We start from the raw sequence: 12,650 nt of genomic DNA, 5'->3' as shown, positions 1-12,650 counted from the left end.
AAAGGGAAATAAGGTACATTTACAATGGCGCATTCTGGTGAATGTCACCTAACCAAATGACTGCTTAACAAAGCGGTATGCCTCCCGATGTGATGCACTGACATCTCTATAGAATATTCATTCATGTCAACAATGTCTAATCTAACTCTAATCATGAAAACCAACTACAGTCAACTCCAAAGTGAGGGATCCTGCAAAACAGTAGGCCTGGACTCCAAAACTCCTCTAAGTGCCACTGTTATTAATGACAAAGGCTTTGGAACTGTTCAAGGAGACTAAACAAGTAAATAAATGATCCTTGATTGAATACTGAATTAAAACACTAAAAACTATTACTGGAAGAATACTGTAAATTTCAGTATGAATTGAGTATCTGGTGGTAGTATCATATCAATGTCAATTTTGAATGTGATGGCTATGTTGTGGTCAGGAAGAAGGCCCTTATTCCTAAGAAAGGTATGTCAAGATGTCTGCAACTCTCAAAATAATGCAGATTAAAAAAAGATAAAATAACGCATATTCTAACAATTAGTGATCTAGGCAAAAATCATACAAGTGTTAAATGAACTGCTCTTACAGTTTCAATTTTTTTTAGTCACGTTAGCCAAGGGAAATTAATGAAAAAATTTTAAGATAAAGAAAACAGAGATGAGGAGACCGAAAATTAACAGTTGAAGCTGAGCGATGGGTACAATACAATGTCCAAGTCTGTGTTTTAATTCTTCAGTTTTTCCACTTGTAAAATGTAAATCACTCTACCTAACCTTAAGATGGCTGAGGATTCAAGAGAATTGTATATATGTGTGTGTGTATAATATGCATATATGTGTGTATACATATCTTAAATACATACACACCTACATAACCCCTGCACCCCTACTTCAATCAGCTGCTAAGGTTAGGTATTATTATCAACTCATCCAGCCTCCCTCAAAGGCTAGCAACTTTTAAGGTTTATAGAGGTAAAACATCCTACCAGGTCAACTTTGTGTTTTTTTCTGTTCTCCGCCTACTTGGTTCCAATTTTATGTTTCTAGAAAAAAACTGTTTCTAGAAGGAAATAGTTTCTACTCATCTTTCCATGTGAGTAAGGCAGAAAACCTAAGCACAAGCATCTTCCTGGTAGACCAGATTATAATTCTCCAGCCCAAGTTATAAACAGAAGATTCAGAAATTGGGGTATTTGCCCTGAAAGATACTTTTTAGTTGGAAAACTTTAAAACCTTCTAATTTTCTCTAATGTTTGGAGAATATAACACTCAAGAAATAAGAAGTAAGACCACAAATAGGGTAACTTTAACAGTATTTGGAGGGACTGGTAGAAATTATGCCCTGAATTAACCCTAAGAAATAAAAACAGAAACATGGTATTCTAGATTATAAAGGCAGCTGGATTTTCCTCTTATACTGCAAACATAGGACAAGTAGAGGGATATAAAAATCCAGGGAAATAGGGTCACAACTGTTTTCTTTGGATGCCAGTTGATAGGAAATCTTCAAATTATCAACAGTTTCCAATGAGTCCATCCTAATCAGATAAAATACGTAAGAAAATGACATTAGGAAAAATGTTTTCTTCAATCTTCTTACACACACAAAATTTGCAAAAACTCCTAGCCCTTACTTAGTCCACACATGAGAACGGCATTCCCAAGAGACCAATAATGCTACCAAAGTCTGCGAGACAGACTCCCCAATGGAAACCTGGTGTCTTAAAGCTTCAAGACACTATACTTCATACAACTGTTTTCTCATATGACTATTAACAAAACAGAAGGCAAGCAGTACACCAACAGAAGAATGGCAATCAAAACAACCCATGACTGGGTCATTTGCTTACTTAACAGTGTCAAGCAGTTAAAAAACAAAACCACACACTTCAGTGCCATACACTTTTCCTACAACATGCCTGACAGAGCCTACTCTCAAATTTAGCTTTTCAACTGAGCAACAGAAATTCACCTTAAATCTGAATCAAAACCAGACTGAACAGATATTTTATATTCAGAATTCATACATAGGGCATCTGAGCACAAAATGAAAAGGGAGCAGATATCTGGAACTTATACTGATTCTGCACCTTTCTAATGGAAGCAAAGACGACACACGGATTTGCAGGAGCATCTTCCCAGCAGCTGAAATGCAACCACAACACTGCACTTCTGATTACCACAATGATAATTTTCTCAAACTGGATTATATCCACAGCAACCTGGCTACTATAACTGCACTTGGTTTCTTCAGCTGACAAAATTAAACCACTTAACCACCAGGGGAGGTGTTACAGAGAAACTTTTAAAAACTTAAGTCTAAACAAAGACAAAACCAGGAATTCTCGATTCTGGGACAGAAGCAGAAAAATGCCAGTTTATGAGGATTGAGGGCTGCAATAAAGAAAGTTTTGCTAAGTCTGTGCTTTCACTTGCAATTTCATCTACACCAACCTCTACTGAGGTATGCCCAAAGTGGATAGAAATTCCCTTACCTGGGACTGTAATCATAGTAAAAATGATTGGAAGGGAAAGCAAAACAAGTCAATTATACCATGGGCCAAAAGGCAGGTAAGAACAACCTGGGTTCGTTTTATTTGCAATTTGATGTTATCTATCTGGAGTGGGAGGGAAAGAAACAAAAGACAAAAAAAGTAAGGCTATTCAAGGTAATAACTTGGCTTCTATTTCATGGAAACACAAAGCCTGGTCAAAAATAAAAATGTCATCACGTCCCTGCGCTATACTCTTTACTAAGAGAGCACCTGAATTTTTTTCATGGTAATACTATTTTCCAAGGATCATGAGTAAACTATTTTTAATTCCACAGATATACTTGGAGCAAAAAAAGTATTTTCTAGACAACAAAGTAATCTTTGCATGACAATAGTATTTCAAACACCTAAGAGGTTAATACAATGCGTACAAATCAAATTGTACTAATACATGCCTAAAATAAGCAATCACTCAGACACTGAAAGAAAAAGTGGACTGTGAATATCACTCCCTGACAGATGACACGGTGCAGCTCTGAAGCCTACATGTACATTTTAGCCTAAATGGAAATATACAACCCAACAATCCATAACTATAGATACTACTTTTAAGAATTGAATGTGGCTGCCATCACTGAAATTAGTCCTATTGTAAACCAGTGACCAATTAACAAGGTGGGCTTTGTCAACACAGATGCTAAGAGGTTTACAGGCTACCTACAGCTAATTATCTGAATTATCTAGATTACAAAATGAGAGCCAACCTAACCCACAGATACATTACATTTGATCCATGGTATCTACGTATTCTTCAATTAGTTGGCAACATCTTAAAAACAAAACAAAACAAAACCACACACACACAGATTTCCTATAAAATCTGGATTTCTGGCTGGTAGTAGGAAGAGAGAAAAAAAGCTGGCAAAACCAGTCCTATACCCCTCACGGCAATAATAGATGGGAGCAGAGTAGTACGTACCAATACCACTAATTCAAACATTTACTGAGCAAGAACTGTTTTTCAGGTTTGATCTAGTTTGGGATTCTGATGAAATAAACTTAGCTATAACAATAACTTTTATCTTTTGGAGTTTCATTAACAAACTGGGAATAATGAAAAACTTGGCAATGAAGTTCACAGCAACTTGCCTGAGATCACAAAGCTACTTTAATGACAGAACTACACTTAACTACCTCTAAGGTCACATAACCACTTTTATCTTCAAATGCCCTCCCAAATGAATTACTTCCATTTTACGAAGAAGGAACTGGGGATCCAAAAGGTTAAAGTCCTTAGGAAGTAGGTGCTAGAATCTAAAACCCAGTCCCAGCTGCTTCTAAAGCTCCTTCTAGTCTCCCAATGCCAGTCTTTTGTTTATGCTATGGTAACACATCCAGTATCTTCATTTCAGATCTTACAAGGTTTTTCTACTCATTTATAATAGAAAATTTAAAAATCAGCTCTTTTCTATAAAGCAGAAGCCTTTATACCCAAAGCCATATCCAGTCATAAAACCATATATACGTACCTTAAGTATTTTATTAAGTATTTTATTTAACACACAAACATACATTCATTTGCCAACCTCAATATGGGGGTCATGACAAGCACTAGGAGAATGGAATCGATGACTTGGAGTTCCCTGATGATTTCAGTTCCTTCTGCTTGATCTAAGCAACATCTATAAATGGCATTATCTACAATTTCCAGTTTCAGCTTCATTAAAATGGAAAGTTTTAAAAGATCCTTGTAAAACACTCCACATACAGAATCCTCCTATTGTTATTTTTCCTCCCAAACTTTGAGTTATTCAGCCATATCTAATTCTACAGCCATTATTTTAATGACTCACCTTTTATCAAGTCTTCCCAAAGAATCCAACTTGGTTTTCAGGAAACAAAGGTTCGCACTCATTTCATCAGCTCACATGATATTTAAATTATTTTATAGAAACAAGATTATCTGTCATAAAACAGTCTTGGAAATCAGTACAACTTCTGGTAGACATACAACTCACCAGCGTGAGCAAAGTGCACTGACTTGTAAGCAAACTATTAGCCTGAGGTCAACACGCTGTATCATAGCAAATAACTATTTTAGAGAGATAAGAGTAGTAACCCCTCAAGGCAGCTTAGTAAGTATCTACCATATATGCAAAACATAGCAGAACAGAAATGAAAGACTCAACTCTCAAGAATTTGTAATCTAGCAAAGGAGGTAAAACACATTCACCAATTAATTGTAATACAAAGTAGAAAGTGATCCATGTGATAGGAGACGTGATGAGACTCATGCAACCAAAGCAAAAATTAGTCTATACTCCTAATGGTGCAGGCCCTTGACATTTGTTTAATGTACCAAACGAGTTAAAATGAACTTGGAAGAATATGAGACTGGTTTTTCATGGCGGTGGTGGGGTATTGTGGAAACGGAGGGCATTCCAAACAGAAAAACAGCAAGATGCCAGCACCAAAGAAAATAAAAGTGAATGGTATAAGAATCTGCACAACTTTGTTTACTGGGCATATAAAATAGTTTGGAAAAAAAACTGGAGGATGAGGTTAAAAATATAAGTTGGGAGTCATATCTGAGGCAGCCTCAGATGCGACTTCATGCTGCATGTATTTGAAAATGAGAAGTATGCAGTAATTCAGCAACAAGGTTGATACAATCAATTAGTATGGGAATCAGAAAGCCATCACTTAACAATGCTTTCCACTATTTCCTTGTTAAAAGTGCACCTATTTAGGTGTTTTAAAGTATCTCAGGGACACATATTTGCATTACAAGTGTATTTACAGGTATTAGCTGTCCTCCCCTCAGTAGTATGTCAGGAGACCAGCTAAGAAACTGCAAGAGTCTAAGGAAGAAACAACCATGAGCAGTTCAACTAGGGCAGAGAAGACTGTATGTGATTGAGACTACAGGAAAAGAAAGAACTGGATTTGTTCAGGCTCAGATGACAGAAGACAGAGAAGTGATAAACAGAAATCAGCAATAACAGAGGCAACTTTGGGGATAGGCAATACATTTAAGTTTTTAACCATACTGAGTTTGCAGTGCCAAGGGGATACCCAGGAGACCTTAACCAGCACAGAAGACAAAAGGAAATGCCAGAGTTGTCAGCTTGTTAAAAAAGGCAGCAAATCACCCACATGAAGGTTAAAGGAATTGTACATAAAGAGAACAGGGCCTGTAATCCCAGCACTTTGGGAGGCCAAAGCAGATGGATCACGAGGTCAGACTAAGTCCATCCCGGCCAACATGGTAAAACCCTGTCTCTACTTCAAACAAACAAAAAAAATACAAAAAATTAGCTGGGTCTGGTGGCACGTGCCTGTAAATCCCAGCTACTCAGGAGGCTGAGATACGAGAATCATTTGAACCCAGGAGGCAGAGGTTGCACTGCACTCCAGCCTGGCAACAGAGCAAGACTCCGTCCGAAAAAAAAAAAAAGAAGAAGAAGAAGAAGGGAGAAATCAGGGGAGTAACATCAGAAAACAGCACCATAAGAAGCCAAAAATGTTGCACCTAGAAAATTGTGTCTATACACTCTAAATCAGGGGCTGCCACATTTCTTCTGTAAAGGACCAGATAATAAATATAAACAAAAGACAGGGTCATGTTCCAATGTAACTTTACTTATGGACTCTGAAAAGTGAAAGTTTTATGAAATTCAAATGTCATAAAGTATTGCTGGTTTTTTCCCACCTATTTAACTGTAAAATCTTTTCCTACTTCACAAGCCATAAAAACACAGGTGACAGGTGAGATCTGGCCTGAAAGCCACAGGCTGCCAACCCCTGCTCTAATTTCAGAGCAACAAAAAGGATAAGAGGCTGAATTAACTGTCACTTTCCAAACCCAAGGGTAGTTCTTCCTTTAGACAAATTGATAACTTACCATTCATTAATTTGACTAATTCCTTAAATAAGGATTCCCCTAAGAGGTAACTACATGTGTTGATAACACGTGTCTCAAAAATACTGCCTTCCACTAAAAACAGATAAACTCATGAGTATATTGGAAATTCTAACCAAAGCTAAGAACATGAAACAGGAAAAGTTTGATAATTAAATAGCAACAGCTTTTTATAACATGAGTAATCACACAGTATTTTATCATGTGTTCTCTACCCTTCCTTCCACCTTGATGTTAAATCCCGTTCTGGTATTCCAGGTTTCTTTTAGATGAGTTAAACATGCAGTAGTAGAAACACAGCAAGACACTAGATGAAAAATATTACTTCAGAATTTCCCAGTCATTGCTTTTCAACTCTTTAATTTTCTTGAAACTGATTTTATAATCTAAAAGGTTAGAAGATTCAATAGTAGTCTGCATACAATACTAGATATAACCTAGATTTTTAAAATCTGGAAACATCAGTATTGAATGTATGAGTCATGAATTAAGAAAAAAAATTAGTGCAGAATGTCAACTTCTGACAAGCAGTCTTCATACATACAAACCATATCTGCTGCGGAAGGACTCCTTACCCCCAAGCCATTCCTTGTACCTTAGCTGTAGCTCAGGGGCAGGAACAGGACTCCTTCCTTCTTCAATAGTTTGCTGCGGCAATAAGCTGTAACCCAAGAAAATTTAATACCAAATCAAAGTATAACATTGTTCACAGGGTCAAGTCTTCCATTACTGGGTAACTATTTTAAGTTGCCTGGTTTCAAGCAGATAAAACACAAAGAGATTATTAAAGATACAAGGCTAAGCTGTTTAGGGAGGGCCCATGGGAAGAAAAAAAAGACCACTTGACAGCTAGATGTTTCGGTTTGAACTGATGTCTCCCACCAACACACAGCAGAAACTTCACTATTTCCTAGTTTGCAAATGGTTGCCAAGCAAGCTAAGCAAGCTACAAGGACCTAGGGTTGACCTGACTCATACATGAGTTTATTAGCACCCTCCATCTCCAAAAGGTATCTAACATACAGGCATTACTTTCAGAACATCCTAACTTGAATAGAACTCTACAACAAATACAAAACTTTTGCCAGGTGTTCTAATCAAAAAAGGCTTGCTAGTTTAGAGAAAAACTCTTCATCACTCTACCAGAAAACCAAGGGTTTTCTACATTTTAGGAACTGATTATTATACTTTTCTTTATTTCAATTAAACCAAGTCAGAACTTAAACTCAGATTACATACAACTCCTTACCCTACAAAGTACTATTTCAATGAGTTATCTTAATGTAAAACATAATCTGTGTTGAGTATTAAACATAAAAATTACTAATCTGTTTAACAAGAACTTAAGATTTCCAAAATAGTTATCTTCTTTATTCCTATTAGAAAAATATGAGGATATATATAAATGCTGTCTTATTGTACATGCAATCATTTAGCAAGTGAACTAATTATTAAGCCATTAACCTTTAATTCTTCACGTAAAAATTCCTGAACACCAATGAGAAGATTTCAGGAAAAGTATTATCCCAGGACTTTGATAATCTAAATATGCCAACTGTGAACACCTTCTGGGCAAAGGGCATGAGAAGTAATTAGCGTTCACAAAGTAAGTAACCAAAGAATACATATGTATTGCACAGCTTTCCTCAAATTTCTTCTTCCTGTATACCCAAGGCATAAAAAGTGTCTACAAAGTTTCCTTTTCTCCTAAACTCCTCTACATTACACAGTATGTGGCTTTACCATTCACGTATTGGCACTTCAGTCTTTTACCTAACTTTTAAAATCTAATTATCACCAACCTTTAAAATCTAATTATCAAGTGAAACCAAAGGGCTTCAACCATTTTCCCACTCTCAAGAAAACTCCCTCACCAAATGTATGACCCCTTCTCCTCATCTACCTCAAAGTTCTCATTGCAGGAGGGCAGGGTAGAGGTGGATCTAGACCTCACCATCTCACAGACAATCCATTTCTTTTTCCATTGTCAGAGAAGGTCTTCCTCACACTGAAGTGAGGCTATCTGGGACTGCAGCCTTGGTCTCTCCTTTGTGACTATGTCCTTTCACATTACAGTCTTTGAATACTGTGTTTTCCAGAAATAAATAAAACTCTCTTGAAGGTATCTGGTATGGGTGTAACAGGACTTTTGAAATCTTTTTATTCTGGAGACTCTTCTATAAATATGGTCTAAGACTGGTTTAAACAACTAGTTTTTCAAATTGCTTGTCACCTTTAAAGGCCTCGTTTCACAACATCCATCACTTTACTGTCATGTTTCAGAATTTAACCACACTTTTACCTACTTCTCACGCTAAAGTAGGGATATATATAAAACAGAAATAATTTTATGTACACATATTTTTTAAAAATCAAGCTTAATGGTACCTGCAAATAAATGTCTTCTTAGAAAGACTAGTATCATCATTCATAAATGCCCAAACTTGGAAGTACAAAAGTAGATACTCATAATCAACTCCCACTTGCAAACTGAGAAAAACATAGTATTGGAATTTCTGGGTGACTAATTGTACAATTGTATAGTTCAATAGGACTTATTCTACATAATACACTCTGAAATCTTTCAATGGGGGTTCCCGCAATTGACTTTGCTACAATGCAGATACTGTGAGAACCAACACATGATCTGTATTTTAAATTTTAAAATTTAGTAAGCTCAATTTAAAGGAGTCAAGCTAGGGTCAAAAAAAAGTAACGAGGACAGGGAGGAGTTAATATTCTCCAAACAGACTAAGAATGCTCTCCAGGCTGAGTACCACAGACAAGAAACGGGAGAGCAGCTCTGGGAGTCCAAAAGCTGGAAAAACTATAGCCTCTTAACTTCCATATCCGCTGTTAAAGTTGCCTAACACAGCATTTCCTCAATTCCAAGATGCATAAATGATTTGGAGGAGGAAAGGAAAATCCATCATATTAAAGGGATAAAGAGGTACATCTAAGAATCTAAAAACGTGAAATATATGCAACTTAGAACTGAGGAGCTTCAGTAATACCGTTCTTGCAACAGAAGCCCAAAGTGCCTCAGGTTAAAACTGTGCTTTCTCCAGGGCCTGCTACCGGTGTGCAAACTCACAGTCACATTTTTCATTTCATAAGCCTAGAGTTAACTTTTTAAATCCGTTTCCCCCCAAATAGTCATCCTATTTTAGAATCCTATTTTCCTAAACTGAAAGCAAGTAAACTGGTCTAAAACCTGGAAGTCTTTGTTTGTGACACATTTACAAGCTACAGATAGGTTTTTGAACAAATAAGTGAGAAACTGTTGTTTAATATTACTTTATTTAGGTCAAGGATCTCAACATAACTTCACCATTGTACAAAAGTCACCATTGTTACAGCCTTCCATCTACTGCCATGGGGCCTCTTTCTCCAAGAGGCAGTTCACCTTTATTACCTACTTTCTAGGGTTTTTTTTTTTTTTTTTTTTTTTGCCCCTTTCCCTCATGCGGAAGATTTACGAGGAAGGTTATTTATTATTTTAACCAAATTACACTCGGTTGATCTGAACTAGAGTAAAAAATGGGTGCTCCACATCCAAAGGCTATGTTATTATAGGACATAAAAAAGTATAGTAAAAGAAATACATTTAACCTATACTTGTAGCTATGTTAACCAAGATAACTGGCAACTATGGCAAAAACAAAGGGTAGGGCAAGTCTTCATTTCAAAGGTTTCAAAGGGTTACAGAATGCGCAAATATTATGCCTACAGGTTACCTCTCGGTATCACCTGCTACCTCCCCAAGACAAGGAAAGTGTAAACAAAAGGAATTTCAGTAACAAATTTCCCAGGTTCTACACTTCCTAAAACACATAGGTTAAAGGGAGGGCTTAAACAACTTCCACCTAATTAAAAATCTACCCTTTTAATAATGTTGTTTTCACTGCTCCTATCCTTTCCGAGTTACATATCCCGGTAAGGGAGGAGGAGGACCAAGAGGGATATTCAAGAGGTTGAACAATACAATCTTAACTTCTCCCAAATCCATGAAGAACAAGCTGGGGGACACAATGGCATGCCTGGCCAGGCTGTCTGGACCTGATAGAAAGGCACTCGAGTCCTTTCCCAGTTAACAGTATGCAAAGCACACTTCTAACAATCTCCCGACGCTCCGTGATTGTTAGTTTGTCAATTGAGCTTAAGTTCAATCAAACTTGGTAATACTCCTCGCAATTGACCCAGAGACTGATTCAAACGTAAAAATTCGTCCACCCCTCTAGCGCTGTAGGAAGCTGTGCTTCCAAAGTTCGGACGTGGTACAATGATTTTTGTTTATTACACCTGGTGGAAGAAAAAACAAAACCATACACCAAACTACGTTACCGAATTCCGAATTCACGGGAGAATGGGGATTTCGGCGACGACTTGAGGAGTACATGACCCAGGACAGAGGACGAAGTGAGCTGCCTCCGGGCCGCGGGCCCCTGTCCTTGGCCACGCCGTCACCTGAAGGGAACGGGCTGCTGGTTCGCTTAGCATCCCTCCAAACCTGAAATCATCTACCTCAAGATCAATCAAAAGCAGGGGGAATATAGAGTCTTCTGGAGGCGCAAGAAAGGCCACAATTTGGATGAATGAAACTGGGCTAAGGGCACCGGGAGCGGGATTTTCGCTGAAGTCAGAAAAAGAAAAGTAAAAGATTTTTTTTTAACATGAGAGCGACTGCAAGAGGCGGGGATACAGACGACTGCACAAACACGCTTTGGAGGAACGCTTTATTGGGCGCGGACGTTCCGGGCGGCCGGCGGGCGCTAGAGTGGAGGCGGGCGGCGGAGGCCGGCAGGCGGCGGGAGCGGGACGCAGCAGGCGGCGGCGGGGCCGGCGACGAGGCAGCTTCACGACTGGCGGGGACGGGCCGGAGCCGGGCTGGGCGCTCGCGCGTGTCCTCCCGTGGACCTTCCACTGGACTCCCGAGGGCCGGCGCCTGGATCGGGGTCGGGGCCCGCTAGGGCCGCCCCGCCCCGCTTGGGCCGCCCCGCCCCCGCCCGGCCGCTTGCGAGGCACACCCTCCCGGACCGCGCACACGCACAGGCACACCCCCGCCTCCCGCGCGCACGCGGCCGAGCCCGGCCGGCCCACGCGCGCCCCCTCCCCGCGGACGCCCGCCGCCCGCCCGCCGCCCCGGCCTCCTCCCAGGAGTGCAGGAAGGCCCGGGGTCCCGCGGCCAGGGCGCGCGGGGGACGGCGGCCTAGCGGCAGCGGGGGCGCCCGCGCGGGAAGACCGGCTCTGAGGGAAGGTCACTTACCCGCTGCATGGCTTTCAGGATTAAAGCCAGCTCGTAGCGGGGCATGCCTGGAGGATCGGCGAGTGCGGCTCAGAAGCGAGCCGGTTCCCGGGACGCGAAGGGGCGGGACGACGGGGACAGTGGGGAACCTAAAGACTGCCCGCCCGGACGGCTCCCAGGCGGCGAAAGCACGCTCCGGCCGCGGGAGCCCAGGCTTAAAGGCGCTGGCAGCTGCGCAGACGCCGCGCCACGCCCCCTCGGCGCGCCCCGCCCCGCCCGCGCGCCCAGCCGCCGCCCCGCCCCCTCTACGCCCGCGGGCAGCCGCCACGCCCCCTCCGCAGCCCCGCACCCGCCGCACCGCCCCCGTCCCGACCCCAGCCCAGCCCGCCTCCCGCGGCTGGGGGGGCGCTGCAGACTCGGCCCAGAGCCGCTCGCGGCGGCCGCACGCCCCCTCGCGACCCTGCCTCCTCCTACCCGCCTCCCGCCATGCCTGCTACCTAGCTCTCGAACCGGCTGGAACTTTCTATGCCTTCCTTCTCCTCCCGGGCGGCGGGAGAGTGAGTGCCCGCCAGTGCGCGTGCGCTGCGGTGCGGTCTCGTCCGTGCGCGCGCCCCTCGCCCGCGACTCCCCGGCACTAGGGACCTTCCCGGTGGAAGGCGGGGTCGCGGCCAGCCCGGGGGCTCTGCGGCCAACGGCTGCTCGCGGGAGTTCTGGAACATTCCTGCTCGGGGTCGGTGGAGGGGTGACGCTCGCGCCTCCAATCACAACCCTCAGGTCTGGCGCGGCTGACCAGGCCCCTTACCCGGCGAGGGGCGCGCCGGCACAGGCCGTGGGCCGCGGCGCCCGGGCTCGGGTCTGATTCAGTCCCTTGGCGCTGCGTGACCTTGGGCCGGCTGCCTGTGCTGAAAGTGGGGACCCGATGCTTTGAGTGAGTTGATGCACGTAAACCTCCGAGGACGGTGCCTGGTACACACAGGCGCGATATGGGCATTTGTGGT

General features: G+C 42.1%; 2 protein-coding genes across 2 annotated transcripts in view; both read right to left on the bottom strand.

Annotated features, from left to right (window-relative positions):
• Window positions 1–11,807, bottom strand: part of SLC5A3 (solute carrier family 5 member 3) — a 28,620-nt gene extending 16,813 nt beyond the window's left edge. The window contains exon 1 of the mRNA XM_030914290.1: window positions 11,674–11,807. The gene's annotated coding sequence lies outside the window, so the exon portion shown is untranslated. The remainder of the gene's footprint in view (window positions 1–11,673) is intronic.
• Window positions 1–11,892, bottom strand: part of MRPS6 (mitochondrial ribosomal protein S6) — a 66,313-nt gene extending 54,421 nt beyond the window's left edge. The window contains exon 1 of the mRNA XM_030914291.1: window positions 11,674–11,892. Coding sequence (XP_030770151.1) covers window positions 11,674–11,718 — 45 coding nt within the window. The 5' untranslated portion in view covers window positions 11,719–11,892. The remainder of the gene's footprint in view (window positions 1–11,673) is intronic.
• Window positions 11,893–12,650: the final 758 nt, after the last annotated feature.

The sequence above is a fragment of the Rhinopithecus roxellana genome, chromosome 13 (assembly GCF_007565055.1).
Source record: "Rhinopithecus roxellana isolate Shanxi Qingling chromosome 13, ASM756505v1, whole genome shotgun sequence".
Lineage (NCBI taxonomy): Eukaryota > Metazoa > Chordata > Mammalia > Primates > Cercopithecidae > Rhinopithecus > Rhinopithecus roxellana.
This window is presented reverse-complemented; position numbering and strand designations above follow the sequence as displayed.